We start from the raw sequence: 20,902 nt of genomic DNA, 5'->3' as shown, positions 1-20,902 counted from the left end.
AAGAAAGAAAAAGAAAACCAACAAAATCTCAGAAGTTGCATTTGGCATATGTGTATCTCATTGGGTCCAAAAGCCTGTGGTTAAAGATTATCCAAATATGTAGAAAGTAATCTTTATTTGTCTGCCTGAATAAATATGGCTTTCACTGGTTTCCATCTCTTTGGTAATTTTTGCAGTCTGGCTTCCCCTTTTAGCAGCTGCCCTGCTCATTATTTGGTTTTGATCATATCTAATTGCGGGTGACATTCAAGACTGGGGTGTAGCGTTTTTCATCCTTACCCTTCTTGGAAAAATACTGGTTAATCTGTCAGTCAGTTTTAATGCAGTTTTATAAATGTTTTCAATGTACAACTTTAAAATAAAAGGATAGACAAAAGAAAAGAGAAAGTAATTTGGTTTTTTGGGTTGTTTTTTTTTTTTTTTTTCAAGCCCTAATATAAATATGGTTTATAGTGCAGACAGGCTTCCTAAAATTTAACCACTTCCATAAGAGACTTAGCAATGAACCTGAACACAAGGAATCAAGGGCTTTGGTTTAGTTCTTTTGCTCCTCTCCCAGGAGAATAGTCAGGGAACAGTTTAGTAAATAAACTAACACAGTTCTGCACACTTTTTCACATTTAAAATTTGGAAATTAAAAGAATGTAATTACAGTAGATTTTGGACCCTATTAAATAGCAATAATATATACATGCACCCTATAAAACGTATATCAAATATTGTTGAATCTAGAAACTAAAATGCTGCTTTAAATCATTTTGTGAGCGTCAACTTTGTTGAAATCTGACATTAAATTAAAGTATATTAAAGTAGAAGGTAAAAATGTATAAATTTTACGGAAGTACACATAAGTAAGGCTGGTCATGTAACTAAATCCGTGTTGTTACTCTTTTTCCCTCACCTTGCAGATGAAGAGAAAGTTGGACCATGGCTCCGAGGTCCGTTCTTTCTCTCTGGGAAAGAAACCCTGCAAAGTCTCAGAATACACAAGGTAATTAAATGCAATAACAGATCACTGGATCCTGATTCCTGCATATATCCTGTCTTTCCAATTGCTGAGCCTGATTAATTAAACTCCTCTTAAAGCACTGTAAAGCAAAGAAGAGGTGGTATCAGCATTTGTATATTGCTTTGCTAATTTAAATTATGTGAACTGAAGATGAGTTTTAATGAAGTAGCCAGACTTACATTTCTTTGGTTGAGGTTTGTGTTTCGTTCTAAATATAGCATGCCCATTTACTTAGAGACTTTTTGAGGGGTGAAGCATTCCTGGTAATGAAATCAATCAGAGTTTTAAAAAGGGACATAATGATAAACCCCAAGACTCTTACAAACTGAGATCAAATGTATCACTTTGCTATGGTAACAAGAATGAGAGAATGGAAATTTATGTAGGCAGAGCAGACCATCTGATCTTAGAGGAACACATGCGTACTTGTTATCCACTTACGGGTTCTAGTCTGCTTCCTTGCTACTCCTGAAGGGTACCAGATCTCACAAATACCTGCTGCTGTTCCAGTCAGGGGCTTTGTGGGGTAAAGCACTCCTAACCATGAGCAGGAGTGGTGGACATAATAAGTGTGCTTGAATGTCACACTGTTTCCCATCCTGTTTGAATTTACACTGTTTTACATTTTTTTCCCCATAATAAGCATCGTCCCTCCCAAAAGCATTGTGCTTGCCTCCCAAGGCTGTCTGGAAATAGTGCTTCTTTTGAACATGGTATAATAGTGTTCAGTCACTGATGGCTTTTTCAAAAGTAATTTATATTTTATTTCTCTTCCTTTAAGAGGCTTATCAGGTGATGAGTGATAAGTTAGGCAACAAGTCACAGGACTGCTTTGCAGATGTGTAAATGCTGCAGTAGATTAAAGGAGGCGATGTGTTTTTACTGAGAGGCACGTGTTGCAGCTTCCACATCCCCCCGAGTCTCAAGGTGGTATCTTCTCCCAGTTTCTAAGTTGGTCTAATGGAAGAACTCCCTTGTTGGCTGCCATTTCTTCAGGGGACATGCCATTCACTACACTCCCGGAAGAGTAAACAGTTCAACAACAAAGCAACTACACTACTTTGTCAAGTGTGTGTGTGTCAAATTCAGAGGAGCTGGACTTGTCCAGCTTCCACAGAAACCTGGCTGATTGTTTCAGGGGAATGTTTTGGGAAAAATAAAGCATGAACAAGTGTCTTGTGATGCAAACTCAGGTCAAAGGAAAGAGGCTTTTAGAGGCTTTCTGTTTTGTATAACTGTTTTTGACTGAAAACCAGTTTACAGCAGATGAAAGTAAAGCATAACTGTTTTACTGGGGCAAGCTCAAGGCTACGTATTGCTCAGATCCAATAAAAACTAATTTCAAGTGCCTTACTTTGGACCTTGAATGCTAGGCCTTGTGCTGGATCTCTGTGCAAGTGATGAGAATGAATAGGCTGTGATACCACATTTTATTTTAAAAATACTTTTAACTGATGTTCCTTGGATTTTGAGTCATTATTGGCATACAAGAATCCCTAAATAACATCCTATCCTCTCTCTCCTAATTATTTGATTTTATCTAAATAATATTTAAGCAAATGATGCAGTTCTTGTGCCTGCTTGTTTCCATTTCCCCTAGGATCAGGCACTCTTTAAAACTGAACAGTCCCAATGAACTTTGTTTGCATATAACAGGTAGAGCAAGTAAACAAATGCCATTAAGAGTATCTCTGAAACAGTATTTTTATGCCAGCTTCTGTTTCTGTTATTACTCAGCAAAATGAACAGCTAAAAATAAGCCTGCTCAAACCAATCTTTACTTTTCTTGAGCAGTTTGGGTGTAAATGTTAGGACATGCTATGATTGTCCTTCAGAACAGGGAAGAGTAGAGTGAAATATTTGTAGAGCATAATGAGGTAAATATTAAAATGAACTTGCCTTGCATCATTTAAAGCTATTCCTGTAGCCACTGAAAAATCAGTAAAACCTATAAGCTCATATCTACAAAAAAGGTGGATTTATCCTACACAAAAGCAAAGGGTTTTTCAGAGTCTTACACTGTATTTAAAATTTTCATACTTATGCAAATACTACCAGGGTTCTGTATTTCCTGCTAGGGAATACAACTTTGGTATTCTGTGAACAAAGTACTTTACATTATGTAAAAGAAAAACCAAAAACCCACAAAAACCCCCAAACCCTAAAAAAACCCCCAAACCAGAAAACACAGTCAGCTGTATTTCTTTACATTCCCACAATAGCAGCTTGATCCCAGCTCTTTTAAAAGCTCCATCCCATATGAATGAGCTGGTTTTTAACATGTCAGAGTGAAAAAAATCAAACTAATTCAGAAAGCACTTTTGACTTCTTTTTCCTTTTCACCTCACCCCCTACCCCTTTAATTCCTCTGTCATTCCATCAACACGCAAACTTCAAAAGACTGTATAGAGTATTTCAAAGCCCAGTTCTAGACCACTAAGCCACTAGAACTGCTTGATATTATTAGCTCTTTGTCAACAAAATATATTAAGAACTAAAAATAGATACTTTTTTTTTTATTTTCTGTTTGAGGATGAAGCAACACTAGTACATTTCACATATAGGTGAGACTCTGAGTTCTGGCTTCCTACATCCCTAGTCAGAAGGCACCAGTGGAGCCCAGAAGGAAAGAAAGTACCCTGGCAAGGAAAGGAATATATAAACCTGAATTTTTATAGGCAACCTGCTGGCCAGTTAATGGAGTGGTAATTTTGCAGCCTTGAAAGGTGATCCCCATTTCTCCCCAAGCTGGAGGGTTAGCACTGCAGTGGTAGAAGCAGGCAGATTTGTCCAAGTGAGGGACTGACCTCTTGAGTGACCAGCAGCACAATTTTTCATGTTACTACTTTTCCACGAAGCTGAAGAGTTTAATAGTTGCAAATTATGTACTAGATTTTTTTGTTGTTGTTGTTCTGCAATAGACTTCTGAGTTTTCCTTAATGTTTGATGTATGACTGTCACTTTTTATTTGTGTCGTAGTACTACGGGGCTGGTGCCATGTTCCGCCACACCTACTACTTTTGGGGACCTGAGGGCAGCCAATGGCCAGGGACAGCAGCGCCGCCGCATTACATCTGTGCAGCCACCATCAGGCCTTCAGGAATGGCTGAAAATGTTTCAGGTAACCAGTGCTTTAGAGAAATGAACATCTGAAGCATCTCACCCCCGTGGTTTAAGCGGGAGATTGCTTCAGCAGAGTCAGTCCTTATACGTCCAGAATGCCTCTGCCATTGATTTTGTGTTCTGTTGCAGAAACAAATGGGTGTCAACTTTAGGGAATTGTTGTTCCCTGTTTCAGCAAGTTACTGTAGATTTTGATAGGAAATAATGGCTTTTGCTGGTTTCTTAATAAAATAACCCTTCCTGTTTAGTGCTTTCATATTTTCTGCCAAATCTGCCAACATGTAATGGCTACGTTCATGGCCTCAAGCTAACTTGAGACGTTTTCACTCGAGACTAGTAAGCTTTAGTGCATGGTTTGCTTCAGTGCATGTATAGCACTAGATTTGTCATAAGTCTGGTGTCTTCTAAGAATAGAAAGAAAAGTTTATCAAAAATAGATTAAAAGGAAACTCAATGTGTATTTTTACTGATCTTTGTGTACTGAACGTGTCAGCCAGTACATGCACACACATTCAAAGGGAGGAAGGGAAAAGGTTTTTTGTATCTTTTCAACCGCCTTCAACAGCACCTAAAAAAATAACTTTACCTGACAAAAGAAGAGATATGAAGGACAGTGCTATGGACCACTTGCTCAGGTCAAAACTAAAATCTGCCTGGACACTTGTCTGGGAGCACCTAAGCCAATTCTGTGTGTGTTAATACAAACACAGTTTGGGGCAGGCCTCTGCCTCTGTTCCTCAACTGTATTGTGGAGATCTCTACTGTACATTTTGCTCTGTATTTTTAAGAAGCAGGCATGAGTCCCAGTCATGGGTTTGAAAAATGGAAATAATATGTCTTCCTATCTTGATTAAAAAACTGTTACTTTTAAAAACATTTTCAAAAGGAGTAAGTAACAAATACAGGCATTGTTTCAATTACTGTAACAGGCAAAAATAGAAGAGAAATACACAGTAACTAGCATACAATTTTGCAGGCAGAAGCCTGCTTTTGGCTTGATTCATGCTGCCACATAATACCATTGATCTCAATCACTGTCAGTTCTGAACATTAAAATAATAATGTAGAACTCCTTTCCTCTTTATTTTTATGCATTTATGATCTACTTAAACCAGTGGAAGTTTGAAATTAGGATTCTTGTACACATCATTCAGTTTCTTAAAAATATTCACCTTTAATTACTATGGTGTATCTTTTTTGAGACTGTTCATAGAAATATGTCTTTTTAACCCCTGAGAATCATATTTGAATGGTACTTTGTATTTATGGTAATGTAATACTACATTGTATTTAACGTTTTGTAATGTTAAAACGCTGGTGCTAACAAAAGCTATTTTGTTATCAACAATGTACAACATGTATTTTCACGTAAGATTCATAGTTATTGATAGTTACTTATTTTTAAAAAAAAGATTCTGAAAGGCTGGAATGTTTGAGACAGTGGTGCAGACTGGAAAAGCAATGCTATCAACTGTTTCGTCAGGATAAGGAAAAGTAGTCTGTAAGCCCATGAAAATTTTGTCTATGTAGACAAACATACAGTTTGTAATGTAGAAAACATGCTTTGCTAAGTATATAATTAGATACTTCAACTTTTCAAAATACTTAGTTGTAACACTAAATGCCTAAATACTGATTTATGCTATTGAAATAGGGGCGAGGAGAGGGGTCTCTCCTAACTGGAGATCATTGAGTACCACTTATTGATCACATCTTGTCACTGATAGGTTTTTATTGTAGTCACAAAAGGGAGCCTCTTATTTTAGAATCAGAAGCTTTCTAAGTCACGTAGCTCTATCTTAGTGTTACATCTGCTTGCCTCCTCATTTTCTATGTGCTTATTTTTCACATGAGTTTCATGAAAGGGGCAAGTCTTAAATAGCCAAATGATAAAAGCACATTCATAAGGAAGCTAGCTCTGCCCAAAGGGCAGGATTAAATGGCATATGCAGCATCATTCTTGCAGTACAGAGTTTTTCCTGTAGAGAAACAGAAATGAGAGAGCTTTCTTCATGTACTGTATACTCGCCAGGCTTGCTTAATAGCACTCATATTTTATATTTAAATATTATTTCCAATTGATTTAAAAGATAAATTTCCAGGGGCATGTTAGGTGGACATATGTACTCTTTCAAGGTAGAACTGTTCTTTGACATAGCAGCTGTCAGTGACCAGTGATTATCAGTTATTTTGAGGACTCTCACTTGTAGTTAGCCTTCAGTCCTTCTCCTATGTTATCTTTTCAGATTAAACAAGACTACTCTGCAAATATTAAGAAAACTTAAGATGGCCTATAATTTTTTAATTTATTTTTTATATGTTCTTCCTGCTGTTATGTTTTCTAGTTGATCTAAGCCTTTTATTTTGAAAGTAACAAAGTAATGCAGAAGGGAGAAACAGTTGTGTAGTTGCACTTACCCTTTAAAAATAAAGCTGGATATTGATTTTTATGAAGTCTAGAAGGAAAAAAAAACCCACAACATTTTAATAGATCCAAACCATTTAATTTCTTAAAGGCCCATTTGTTTTTTCTGGTTTGCAGTGGCTTTTGGCTTCAGGTCTTTAAATCCACTGTGGGAGTTTTTAAAACTCGGTGCCCAAGTGTATTTTTACAAAGAAGTTTTATTTTCAGGTCACCAAATTGCTTACTATGAGGAAATCAACTGGATGCTAAGTTCAGTCAGAGATGGTATTGCTTTAAGAATTACTAAGCTCTCTCATTCTCTCATCATTCTTCCTACTTCACATACTTAGGGTGTAAAAAAATTGCATTTTCATGGAATATTGATGTTGAAAAGTTGTTCCATACACAGTAATATAGGCAATCACTTCGAATAACAAGTGATGCAATTATTTTACCTAAAACTGGAAGCGGTTTTTTTCACAGCAGTTTAGATAATGTCCAAAATGCTTTTGCCATTTTTGACTGGCAAAAGCCCTGTTCCTTTTTTTTACATAAATAGTTGGCTAAGCCACCTAAATTCAAATTACTTACCATTCTCTACTTCTTATTCTTCCAAAGACACTTGGGAATGAAAAAATGTACCACTGAATAGTCCACCTCTTATGTGAAGCAGGTGGTGAAGATTGTATCATAACCAGCATTGCAGCATTTTCTGCTCTGTGTCTTGTGGTGAGACTAGGTCAAGGGTTTGGTGTTTCTTTCCTACACACCTGTTGGGAGAGATCTGCACTACAACTACAGACCCCTCTTGGCTGTAGCACTGTTACCAGTTTGTTTCAGAGGAATAATGCAGACTTACAGCAGGTCTCCTGACCATCCTGGCTTATTTTTTATTGGTTTGGCTCTCATGGCAGTTTTGTTACCTACCAACTCGACTGATTTCAGAAGGAACTCCTATGTTATCAAACCCCTAACAGGGATGTAGGGTATGAACCTGTCACGGCTCCTCTGGACAGGGTCCATCACATGTACCGCAAATGTTCATCCTAGGGGACCAGACTGGATATTGGGACTCTGATATGGGTTAATGTGGGGGCTTCAGCACCAGCTGCTCCTGAATCCTTCCTGGTGTGACTAACTGCTTGCTAATGTAGATGGTGTTCCTTTCAGTGCTTATGTGCTATTTTTATCCAGATTGAGATACCTTTGAGGTGGGGGATGGCGGGGTTCTTGAAAACTGATCCCAGAATTGTACAGAAGCAGGCTCCAAGAAGAACCCTTCCTGCAAGTCTTCATCATGACAGACCTCTGTTAACAGAACTTAGTAATGGAGAACAGCACCCTGAAGTTAAAGCCTTGAAAATAGTTTGTCCTTAATGTAACTATTATAGCAAAAGGATATAATTGCTACAAACTGTAATTGTACAAATTGAAGGCAGAAGATGAGGTCTGAGTGACAGAAAAGCATAGACCATGGAAGAGTAGGGGTGCAGAAACAAATGATGATAAAAAGAAAGGTGGCAGGTCAGACAGGACAGATGAGGTGGAAGTTGTAGAACAGCAAAGACGTTGTTTATATTGATTATAAGAAAGGGAAGACATTTACACACAATAACAAAGAGGGGAAAGAAGGGATAGTTTTCAGGTAGGTAGTGCCATGGTTGCATCAGCTGCAATGCTGAGTGAGGAAATGGTATGAACCAGCCAAAGGACCTTGGCTCACAAATCAACACCTTTCTGAAAAAAATGGGAAGAAAGAGGATGTGTGTTTGTTTAGGAATCGGAAGTCACTCAAAGGACAGGATCAGTAGGCCTTGCTGGATTCTCAATGATTATGTGAATGAATCCTGGAGTTACCTATTCTAGGGAGGTCCCTGCCCGTAATAAAAGCTTTATTTTAATTTTACATTAAAATTAAATTCAAGTTATGAAGACAAGGAAAGCCAATTAAGCTAAAGCTTTTTAAAGATAAAGTATATTCTTTATAAGGATCTTCAATTTGAAAGGGAATTGCTTGGTAGAAATCCAGGGTATCTGGACACTACACCACATGGCTCAGAAGTCTCCAGTCATCTACAACGTTTGAAACTTTGCAAGCTATTTGGCAAGCATTTACTTTTTCTTTCTCTTCTGCAACATTTGTTCCCTGTTGTTTCTTATCAAAGCCACAAACTTACTCCTTACCCTCTCCACCTAATGAACTACATGCATTTTTTTTGCAAATGGATTAAGCTACGGGGCACGGAAACAGAGTTTACTAGTCTTGCCTTTGTTGACACAGACAGTTGTGTTCATCTGGCAAGGCTTCATCCCAATTTTCCATATCAGACACTTCCTTCAGAGACCCTTTACCAGGTGTAACTGGAGGTTTGTTTGCTCAAGTGAAAGACTAAGGGGACAGTGTCCTACAGACAACATTTTGTAGCAGCTGATTGCTTTAAGAGCCTTAAGAGGCTGCCTGTACCCATCCCCTGATGAGGAATGGACAGATAAAAGAGTGCTGCTTTTAGTCATTAACTCTCTTTCCCATTCTTGAATCTTTTCTCTTTTCTTTTCAGATCTGTATTATGTTTTAAAAACCAAGTAAGTGTAAGGGAGTTACTGATTAAGATAGCGTGCAGTGACATTATTAATCAATAACCTGTTGGTAACTGCTAGCAACATTTGCCACTGCAGCAAACAATGCTCCTCAGGTGGAGTAGTTCTAATTTAGTAAATGTAGCTGCTTATAGATTAAAAGTAGACTGACCTTGGAAATTTAGATTATAAGGAAGTAGCACAGGTATTACTTTCCCTCTTTTTAATTCTCTGAAATTCAAACACAGCTGACAGATGAGATTAAAGACTGCAAACGTTTGTACCTAACGCCAGCTAAGCTTTGGGTTAATGAAACAAACAGCAGTTGGAAAGTTGGTGAGATAAACAGTTCTTCAGTGCATGATTTATGGAGAACTGCTATGTGATGCAAATGTTTCTACTGAAAGAAATTTATAAAAAAAAGGTGTTTACAACAGCACTGCTGCAACTTCAGCTGAGACCTTTTTGTTTCTTTTTAATATTCTGAGGTATTGGATATGAGACACAGAAATCCTCATCTCCCGTGGTGATGCTCTACATACACACAGGTGGATGGGGAATATTTTTTTTGCCAGCTTAATCTATTTTACCAATTGCCTACAGTGCATGGAAAGGCTCAGGTCAGGAACTTTCTTCCCCTCCTCCAGTAGGGTAGGCTGTCCAGTGTAAGCCACGCGCTTGCTGTAGAGTGAGAGCGTGGAACTGGGGTGAGCGAGCTGCAGCACGTGGGCTGCTCTCACAGCGGCCCTGGCAGGGGCTTGCTTGAAGCCACCTCTACTCCCTAATGGAATGGGGTCACCTGAAAGTCCCCTGGGTCATCGTTTAAGTAAATGATGCTTTTATTGAAATTTCAAGTATTTTGACATTTTAATTAGGGAGAAATGATGCAACGTGATGATCTTTCTGCATCGAGTAAAGCTGGGTATTTATCTGCTTTGCATTCGCTTTCAGAAATTCCACCTTCCTCTTCACTTGCCTCATTGTTCTGCAGAAACTGCACAGTATACAAACATTGTAGTATTGCGGAGACCGGACTGAATTGTCAGAGTCAAATCCAGAGAACAGAAATTTAGAGCATGAGTAATAATGGTCCTGAGATACATGGCAGATTAATACAGAAATCTTAATTGTAAGGTATCTTGCCTTTTTTTTTTTTTTTTTTTTAATTTCAGTTAGCCTCTTACCGTAACTGTAATATCATTTGTATGTGCTAATTTACTTGTAAGTGTCACTCTAGAAGACATTCGAGATTATGAATGTGAATCTGCTCTCAAAAACTGTGGTGTCTCATTTTCTCTCTAAGGCTTTATTCGTGCTCTAATTCTGTTACTAAATTAGTTAGCAGTAGTTGTTGGTTTTTCCTGTAGAAATAATATTTTCTTTAAATTGTTTTCACATAACAAATCAAAACTCTTTGATGAGCACAGATGAGTTTAAGACATGTTTTTTTGGATGTGCAGTATATTAAGTTATTAATTTTTTTTATACAAATGATGCTCCTAATCTGTATGCTCTCAATTGAGTGCCTTATTAAAATCTTCAAACTTTATGGTGCCCATTAGTAAAAATGTGAAGTAAGAAAATTACCAATCAAAATTCCCTGTTTATTCAAGTGTAAATTGATACTTAGAAAATATGTGTTGGTATATAGCCAGGATTCTGAAATTACAACATTGTCGCTTAGGGACACACAGTAGTAATAAGCAAGGCAGTAAGCAAATGTACTTTTAGAGAAAGTTTTTTATTTTCCTTTCCTCTCATTTCAAGATTTGGGTCTACCACATAAAATGTGAAGGTTAGAAGTTACCATCTCAGTTGAATGCACAATGGAGAAAGACAGAGAGGGAACGCATTCTGTTGCAACCCCTTCGTTCTCTGTAACGTGTGTGTAGATTTCATCAATTTCAAAAGAAGCTTAATTAATTTAATTATTATTACTAAATATTATTATCTCTTTAATTGCCAATCTGTATGTGTGCATATAACAAATCCTTTCTTAGCTTATGAATCAGTGTAGTAATTCTGAATATTTTGTGTTGATTAACTCCTCATTTTTGTGTCATTAGCATGAGCATTTATCTCTTGGCTTTTTATATGCTTGAATATAGGTCGATGAGCAAACTTAATTTGCCTTATTGGCAAAGCAGTGGCACTTACTGATATAAACCAAACTAGTGTGTAAAACTAAGCTTACTGTTTCTTTTTTCCTTGCAGAGCTGGAGCGGACCAGAGAAGTTACTTGCTTTAGATGAACTCATTGATAGTTGTGAACCAACACAAGTAAAACACATGATGCAAGTGATAGAGCCCCAGTTTCAAAGAGACTTCATTTCCTTGCTCCCAAAAGAGGTGAGAAATAAAGGTTAATACTGGATTATGCAGTGCACTGGCTGCCATCTTTAAAAACTTAATGCTAATTTTGCCAGCTTGGTGATTTAAACTGATGTTAGAGGGTCACAATTTGGTACACTGCCATAACATGGCTACTGTAATTTCAGATTACTGTACTTCTATCTCATGATAATCCTTTAGATACCTGGAAATACAGATGAGCCCTTTAAACAAAATCCCAGTAGCTTTAAAAATATCTCTGTATCTTAATTGGGCCAATTTGGCTTTTCTCTTTTTTTGAGAACTAATTCTGTTAGGGCAACACACACAAAAATTTCCTCTGGATGTAAGACCTCTCTGCAGGTTATTCTGCAAGTGTAAGCACTATTTTTTAATCCTTTTAGTGGTGGGGTGTTTTTTTAATGTTATCTTTGAATTTATTTTGAACAAGTGGAGCCCTAATATCTCTACCAAATAAACCAAAAGTAAAACCAGAAAAGCACTTCTTGCTAAGGATCAAGACAAACTGTAATTAAGCAGACATGTTACAGTAAATCCTTTACTGCAAATGAGATCATGTTGTATCAGGTTAAAGAGAAAGTAAGATTTAGATTTCAGAGTGTGCAACTAAATGCTGCCCACAGAAGAGTAATTCGTGATGTCCTCACAACTAGAACATGAGGGTGGATATGAAAGAGGATAAACTCAGTTTGCTGCAGTTATTAAATAAATGTATTTTAGTTAATTTAGAAATGATACTTCTGACCTTGATTGATTTTAGGGACTTGGAAATGTTTGTTATTTGGAGAGGGGAGGAAGTTTTATTTTCTTTTGCCAGATCTACCATATGTTGAGTTTTCTAAATGAAAATTTTCATGAGGGCTTAAGTCTTCATAAGTCTTGGTTACTAAAACTATACAAAACAAGTTCTTTTAAGATATTCTGGTGCTAGTATTTGGTTTATGTGTTTGACACGGTCTTATTACCTGAAGACTGTTTCATATCTCTGTTTCTTGACATTCTTTTCTGGTGTATATCCTATTTTTGAAAACTCAGATGTACAAGACCCTTATTTCTGTTTATACACTGTCATATCTTCACATGTCAGGAAGTGTCACAGCCTTCCCTTGCTGGCTGGCATTTGTAAGGGTTGGAATCAATTTATGCAATGAGTATTAACTCAGTACACAGGACATGAGATTAGTATTTACAGAAGCCCTTTCTGCAGCAGCCTTCTTCAGGAATGGAAAGGACACTGGGGCAGGAGAAGAGCTCAGTAGCACCTCTGCAAGGTTGCCATGTTTCTAAGAAGCTACCCAAAGCAGCCTTAGTTCAGAGGCCAAGAAAGACAGCAAGACTTTGTATTTTGAGGAGATAGAAGATACTTTGCAATTTCTAGGGATAACAGGAACTCGCAAATCAGTTCTCTTTGCATGATTTTGTGGCAATACTAATTCAATTACAACTGGTGGTCTAGTTACACTGTAACTAAAGATCATGTTATTATTTCAGTTTTCACAATTCCTTCACAGAAAAGATACACTATTTAGCAGTAAAATTTTCTTTCTCACTTAGTTTTCTTGATTCCATTGGAAACTAATCATGTGTAATTTGTTTATTTTTAGTGGGTTTCTTGCCTCTTGAAACCAGAATATCGTAAGTGCTTCATGATGGGCTGACTTCACCAGTGAAGTTGGCTTAAATAATTTTTGCTTCCTAACCCCGAGTCACTGTCACCAAAATCAACCGGGTTAAAAAAAACTGTCGAGCTGACTCCACCATCTCCTCTCCTTTTCCTTCACCCAGATCTCCTAAGCGGTGCTGTCCTCAGCTATTTAATGCTGGCTGCAGTGGGGGGTGACGCGCTGAGCTGTGGGGGCACGAACAAGTTGTTAGGGTCAGTAATTCTGTGAGCAGGCTTCCCTACCAAAGAGAACACGCTCCCTTGAGTTGTCGCTCCGCGTTAACATCTGTAGTTATCTCCAGTGCTGTGGGATGCAAGGCAGTGATTTTATTACTGAACCAGAACAAGGAGATGATGTGGACGGGAGGGCTTTGCTTCAAAACCGTTTTCTGCAATGCAAAGACAGTAACATAATAGCCAAATAACCAAGAAAATATTTGCTTTCCTCCTAAGGAAAGATGCAGTCAAACAATTAATCTGAAATAAACACTCCTGTTTTCTTGCTGAGACTTTAGAAATAATTATTCAGATTATTTATTTGTGAAAATCAGGTCTAGAAACCAACATATGAGGAGTGTTGCTGAAATCAGCCATAGAAATTTTGTTGGTTCCCTGTGTGTGAGTGAAGAAAAAGGCAAGAGACTGCTTACTGTTGGGTATTATTAACACTACAACAGAGAGTAGTCTTAAATCCAGTTCAGTCAGAGGTCAGATCCTTGCTACCTGAAGTTTTCTTACAATTAGATCCATGAGCTGAGACAAAGGGACACCATCTTTTATGCATTACTAATCTAAAAGTCAGCTGTGGGCTGTGTTGACCCTTGATGACTATTTAGATAAATATAGTCTAAAATAAATGTTACCCATATGTAACCTGGTTTAGAATCATTTGGCTCTCAGGTTTAATTAACACCATCTTAGCAAGTGTCTGTATCTGTAGAAATAGGACAAGTGACATTTAAACAAACTCTGCTGTCAGTTGAGGATCATCCAGCAAAAAATGGAAAGGGTCTGTGTCATGTTTGAGTCTTGCTACATGCAAAACTATGTGATGTGTGTAAGGGAACAACACTTCTTCAATAATTTTACATGCCAGGAATTAAAATAGGAAGTCCAAAAGGACAGGTACAGTTGTTGCTCCTGTAACAGAGAGCCTTACACCAGATCCTGTATGCTGATTCCCTGAGTAGGGACAGAGGAAGATTCTTCAGTTGTATGGCCTGGGATGCCTGTGGGATCTAATGAATAATTTCAGACACAGGTCCCTCAAATGTGGAGTTGCACATGCTCCCTCTGAGCTGCAGGTGATGACTTGCAAACAAGATGTGTGTGCGACCAAAAGGCAAACAGTTCTGACGTACTGAATTTTTATTTCCTGCTCAGTTGCTGGCTGGTCTAAATTACTGAAAGTAAATGTTTCTCACAAAATAAGGTCAAAAATTTGCTGAGGTCAATAGCCTATGGTTATGACTTCCTTACTAAATTTCAGTCTGTGCTGCTTTGAAGGGCAGGTTCTATTTATATATATCATAACTTCAGCTGAAAATTAAATTCAAAACCCTAAACAGAAAAAGATATGGCAAGCAGAACTAAAAGTGGATGATCTGATTTCCTTGACAGCTTCTGCATCCTATTAGTTACTGACAAAGACCCCACTGTTTCAGCATGTAAGTAGTTCTCTGCATCACCATTTATCAATATTTTTCTTTTGGTAGAGTTTTTAGCTGTGAAAGGGACTTTCCTGCATCTTACACTTATTTTCCAGGGAGATGCGTTGTTGCTGTCAAGTAGAAAAGCAGTACTTGGTCATCATACCCTTAATGATAGCTGTCCTAGCGTCTTGGATGTTTTTTAGATGCCTCTGCCCGTTTAAGACTTATGTATGTCTGAAGATATATGTAGAGATTTTGGGGAACTTTATTGTGTTCACAATAAGGCTTAGTTCAGTCAGCCAAGCTCTGAATTCTCCCAATAACCTTTAATTTTGTCATGTGGAAAAGTTCATCTTCTGTTTATTTTCATTGGGATTTCCCATATGGTTTTGGTAGCATATTGTACTAAAGTTACATACTTTGATCCTTCTGCATCCCAGTCCGTAAAATCCCTTGTAACACCACCTGAGAATGTGTTTGCATTCTCATCAGAAAATGAGTGATACATAGACTGCATTTCCTACTGCTGCAGAGGGTTTTTGAGCTCAGATGCACGTAATATTTACTACTTCTGTGTTTGGGCTTTCTGGGTGATGTTATTCATCACAACGTACATCCCTATTTGCTCACAAAGTGAGTGCTGTACTTTCTAGTTCAAGTCTCAGAACAACGTCTGTTGTACTTGTTAGCTGAAATAACATAGACATAATTACTTCAGTAATAATTCTGCTAATGATTCACAGTAACGTGGATTATGTTTTTTAAAAAAAAAAGCGTAATGATGATTTCAGCTGACATCTACTTTCTTGCAAATAAAAGAATCATTTTGTGATGTGGTCTGTATGGGTTTAGTTACTTAAGATGATTGTTTCATTCCCACATGCCCACAGGAATAAACTGTAGTCTGTTAAGTTTCTGAGATTGTTTAATAATTTAGTGTTTCAATTTTCTATATTTCAGCCCCTGATGTGTGATAATATGTGGAGTTACTTCACTTTTCCTTTCAAAAGCAGTGCAGAAAATACATTTTCTTCTTATTTTTTTACAGCTGGCACTGTATGTGCTGTCATTCCTGGAACCCAGGGACCTTCTGCAGGCAGCCCAGACATGTCGTTACTGGAGAATTCTAGCTGAAGATAATCTTCTCTGGAGAGAAAAATGCAAAGAGGAGGGTAAGGCTGAGCAAAAAAATGGATATAATGGTCGAAGTGTTGCTATCATAAAAAGTGCAGTTCATTTACATAATAAGCTTAAAGTTTTACGAAGGCAATTCGTGTGACTTTAGATTTAGTGCTAGTTGTGCTTTGAGCTACATGGTTTGTATCTCTGTTGAAAGTAGGAAGCAGAAATAATCCTTGGAGTGCTAGAAATGAAACTAGAGTTTAGGTTTGAATGCCCTATTTATACCAGTTGTATGTTTTTAGAAAATAATTGGGTTTGCTTTTTTAAGGGTTATTATACAACCAGAGGAAATGAGAGCTGAGATGTAAAAATGGTATAGTCTTGTGGTTTGTGACACAGAGGAAAAACTGTTTGGGCAGTAGAAGGGCTGCTGTAATTTCACATCACTTGTAGGAAAAATAACATAGAAGTGACACGTGGTAGTGAGAGAAGTGCTAACAGGATTGCTTAGAGAGGGACACACAACCTTTTAGTGACACGGATATTATCCTGCTCGTGCCAGAAGATAAGGTGGTTCAGCAGTAATATGAATGGGGGGAAAAAAAGATTCCCAGGAAAGTAGCTATGTATTTATGCACATGAAGAATGTGCACAAAGCTATTATTTTTAAGGAGCATTTTATAAACAAGGTTTCTGGAGGGCAAAGCACATGCACATGGCTAACACAGGGCCATGTCCAGACTGTATGGAGACAAGGACTTGTGAGAGCTCAATGCAAAGGCTTCAAAAAACATGGCAATGTCAGTGTAGCTGCCTTTTTGTAAAGGCACCTAAATTAATTTGTTTTCTTTTGCAATGGGTTTCTAACCTCTTAAATCTCCTCTAAAGATTCTCCCCTTAAAAAATTTAAGTGAAAATGCATTAAGAGGGCAGAATGAGAAAAAAAAAAGAGAAGGTTGAGAAGGGAACGAGCCAAGATTTGTGAGCTTATGAGTAAGACCAAATATGTCCAGGCAGGAGAGCACAGACAAACAGGCCAGTATTGCAGCCTGGTTGACCTCAGTGAGCTGCTCAGTAACGTGAGGGAACCTTTAATTCAAGACTTGCAGGCAGAGACACCAGAGACGGGGCTAAAGGCAGAGGAGTGAAATCCACATATTGGCAAGAGACAAGACTCCTGCTAGTAATGAGATGCGGTGGAGAGAGGAGCTGCATAGAAAAAAGAGCAGGGTGAGAGAATTGTAAAAAAAGCTGTATCTGTAGTAGCAAGGCTAAAACAAAGCACTACTGCTTAAGTGTCAACTCAGAAAGGGCATAGCTGTACTTAAACTCCAGCCAGGAGAGGACAATGCCAAAAGCACTCAACCTTTCAAATCAAGAAAGTAATTAATACAAGGAGTCACAGTCAGCTTAAAGGCAATGAAGATGGGTGACCATAGTGGAGAACCACTGAAAGGTTTAATTCTTGAGCTGTTCCAAAATGAGCATATGAGTGGTTATGGAGCTTTTTGGCAATACCCATTTGTAGAAGGCAATATTCTGCTGCATTGCCTCGGAAAGGGGTATCCAAAACCAAGCTAGTAGGTTGCCAGCAAGGAATGATGAACTAGAGCATTTTCAGCCATGATTATGGTCATGATTATGCTGAACCAACAAGGACAGATGCAGAATAACTCGCTGAAAAGCAGGGCAGTGTCCCTGGCACACAAAGAGTGCCATGGGCGAGGTTCTTAGGTCTCCGCTGAGTTTAATGTCAGGGGTCGCCGTAAAGGTTTGGGAGGGAATGTGTTTTCTGTGGGGTAAGCTCATCTCCTCCCCTCCCCCCTCCTTTTTTCTAAATCCATTTTAGGTATTGATGAACCATTGCATATCAAGAGGAGGAAAGTAATAAAACCAGGCTTTATACACAGTCCGTGGAAAAGCGCCTACATTAGACAACACAGGATTGATACCAACTGGCGGCGAGGAGAACTTAAATCGCCTAAGGTAAGGCTCTGAGCTCTCTGCACGGTGCCATGAACAAAGCTGGATCAAGTTGTAGATTGGTTTTTTTCCTTTGGACAAACCCATGCACAAAAAGCAGTGTATTGCTACAGAAACAAATAATTTGTGTTTTAGCTTACGCTGGGTTTAAATTATATTCTGAGCATCATACTGGCAAATCAAAGTGTTATTCTTCAATACAGCAGAATTCTTTCACTATAGGAGTTTCTGTATCATTTTATGAATTCCTAGAAATATGCCAGTCTCTTTGAGACAGATAATCTCAGAAACTTGATTGGAAATACTTATATTTAAACATAGAGACACATATATATATGTGTATATGTATGTATTGGTAGAGCTGAGCCATGTTGCAACAAAAAAATACTCCACAACTATTCTGTGATTAATTCATGCTTTATTTTTAAATATATTCTTCTAAATTGAGCAGCACAAGACAGTAACTTCATTCCATGTTAAGTTTTCTAAATATTAAAATTCTTTTAATGACATTTATATGTTATCATTACATCTTTTCCAATATGGAGATACGAAGCAGTATTTCAAATCTTTTGTAAATAAAGTAGCAACTGTCTAATCTATCATGGTATTGAACAACCTCTCAGAAATATGAAGAAAATCCATATTCATGGCCTTTTAAGGTTTTAAGGCAATTTACCTGCTTTCTTAATTACTGTACAACAAAATAATAAAAATAAGAACAAAATAATTCCCATGGAAAACCTATGGCTATATCCCGCTGTTTATTTGGCCGTGACTTATGTGCATCTCTGGCAACGGTTTTGTATTTCTTGCCTTGATATGCCACATCAAGTTATCTTGGAATTATTATTAAAATTACAGCCTCTGGCATTACCCAAATGCCATTTCATTTCAATGAACATATTGAAAAATGCTCAGATATCCTAAATAAAAAATTCTTTATCTTACGTATTCTGATAAGGATTATTTTTACTGTATTGTGATAAAAGGTACAGAATTTTTCCAAAATCAAATATTGAAAATCCCACCTCTATAAAGCAACATTCCAATCCACATTCCCAGCTCGTTAAATTGTTGCTTTTGTTTGTATTTAATTGAGTTAATGGTTTTCTAGTTTTTTACTTTGGTGCTGCCTGGCATTTAACACGATACAATGCTTCACTGGTAAGGGAAAAAAATAGATGTAGTCAGCCTTGACCACTGAAATACAAATACTCAGCAAATAATAGAGCCCCATCCTTTTTTGTTCAAGATTGAAACAAAAGGTAACAGTAACTCAACTGAAAAATAAAGAGATGGAATAACTATAGAGGAATGTTCAGTTACTAATTCAGGCTACTTTTGTTAGGGATTTTTCCTGTTACTTTCAGGAGGCTTACAGTAGCTGTAGTGTGCTTGCTAAGCGATGCAGCATCACTCCATGGAAGGAGGAAAACACCTTCTTTGGTCCCAGCTGGCGGTAAATTAGACTTGACACATGGGATTAAGGGGCCTTATTATTACTGAAGCAACTCTAGCATTTTGTAATTTATGAATCAGAGGAGCATTTTGTTTCTTCTGCTTCTCTCTAATCTGCTGCATTAAATTGTGACTGTACGTTTTCATGTTCTTCATTGTCAGGTGCTCAAAGGGCACGATGACCACGTGATCACGTGCCTGCAGTTCTGCGGGAACCGGATCGTGAGTGGCTCTGATGACAACACACTGAAAGTGTGGTCAGCGGTTACAGGCAAGGTAATTTGGCGGCTTTGCTGAATTCCTGAGGAAATGAGCTACAGGTAGAGCACTGGCACATTAAAAATGCTGCTGTGCCATCAGACCACTTTGCAGGGTGGCCTTTAGCGCTGTCTGGGGCAGGAGTCGGAAGAAGTAAACGTGTGAGTTGCCTTTTCCCACACAGAAACTTGTCTAGTTCAAAAAAGTCACCTTGATGGGAAATTGCAATGCTGCTCATGTTACCATTGGCATATATCCTTGTTCTCTTGGCAATTCTGCTATTCTTGTGGAGTCATTTGTGACATGGATTTTAAAGAATTTGGACAGATACATTATTTTACCTTCCTTAAAGCTTAATTTAGGCTGCATTTATCTGGATCCCCCTTTCTCACTTGTCTTCTAGCATTCTTTCTATTGTTTTCAAGTTTTTGAAATGAGGTGTTTGTTTTACTGGTTGTGATTTCAAATACAGAGTTTGTTTTTTCATTCTAAGCTACTATATTGCTGAGCCACAAAAAAAAAAAATTAACTTGCTTTAGGTTTAAATATTTCCTATTAAATTAGATCCAGATCAGGCAGGAATTTAATAAGCTTCAGTAATTTAATTTTGGCTTAGAGAAGCAAACCAGTATGCACAATCAAAAAGACAGGACTGAACATTTCACTCACGTTAGAACATCATGGCTACTCAGCCCACAGGTTTTTTGTTTTGAGGTGACTGACTGACCATGCTCCAAGGATGTAGAAAAGGCCTTGGGAAAACAGAACGTTTTCCTTCTAGACTGGTGTTGTGTGTACTTATCTTGGTTTTAATGGTACAGGTAACAACAGGACCACTATTGAGGATAACATGTTTTAAGATGTAAAAGGTATCCACTTCATAATGTTGAAGCTGAGTGTATTAAACATTTGTCATTGCATGCCCGGAAGATCCTTGAAGGGATTGTTAATACTACTGTGGGTAAGAATAAAATTAAGAGCCATAGGCAGTCTCACCCTGCTGCTGTTGGCTTCTCTACAACAAACTGTCTAATGAAGGATCTCATAAAGAAATTTACATTTTTTTTTTAATTGAAAAGGGCAACCTAAACACAAATGAAAAATACTTTCTTTGTACATGTCATAGTCCCAAAAGCAAAATGATCCTTTAAATATATAAAATTGAGCACAGTAGCATGACTTAACAATTATTGTTCGGTAATTTTTTGAAAGTAATTACAAAACCTGGTGTGACTATTTACTCTAAACCTTTAAGAGAGCCAGGAATTGTGTATGAAAAATGGAAACATGCTGTATCA

At 37.7% G+C, this 20,902-nt stretch overlaps 1 protein-coding gene across 3 annotated transcripts in view; it reads left to right on the top strand.

The window, feature by feature from the left end:
* Positions 1 to 20,902, top strand: part of FBXW7 (F-box and WD repeat domain containing 7) — a 181,866-nt gene that overhangs the window by 150,310 nt on the left and 10,654 nt on the right. For all 3 annotated transcript variants that reach the window (XM_027891812.1, XM_027891814.1, XM_027891813.1), the window contains 6 exons: positions 909 to 991; positions 3,989 to 4,130; positions 11,328 to 11,462; positions 15,829 to 15,952; positions 17,752 to 17,888; positions 19,509 to 19,622. In XM_027891812.1, the coding sequence (XP_027747613.1) occupies positions 909 to 991; positions 3,989 to 4,130; positions 11,328 to 11,462; positions 15,829 to 15,952; positions 17,752 to 17,888; positions 19,509 to 19,622 (735 nt within the window). The remainder of the gene's footprint in view (positions 1 to 908; positions 992 to 3,988; positions 4,131 to 11,327; positions 11,463 to 15,828; positions 15,953 to 17,751; positions 17,889 to 19,508; positions 19,623 to 20,902) is intronic.

The sequence above is a fragment of the Empidonax traillii genome, unplaced genomic scaffold (genome assembly GCF_003031625.1).
Source record: "Empidonax traillii isolate 1590-97213 ecotype Southwest subspecies unplaced genomic scaffold, ASM303162v1 scaffold331:size1191723, whole genome shotgun sequence".
NCBI classification, from domain to species: Eukaryota; Metazoa; Chordata; class Aves; order Passeriformes; family Tyrannidae; genus Empidonax; species Empidonax traillii.
This window is presented reverse-complemented; position numbering and strand designations above follow the sequence as displayed.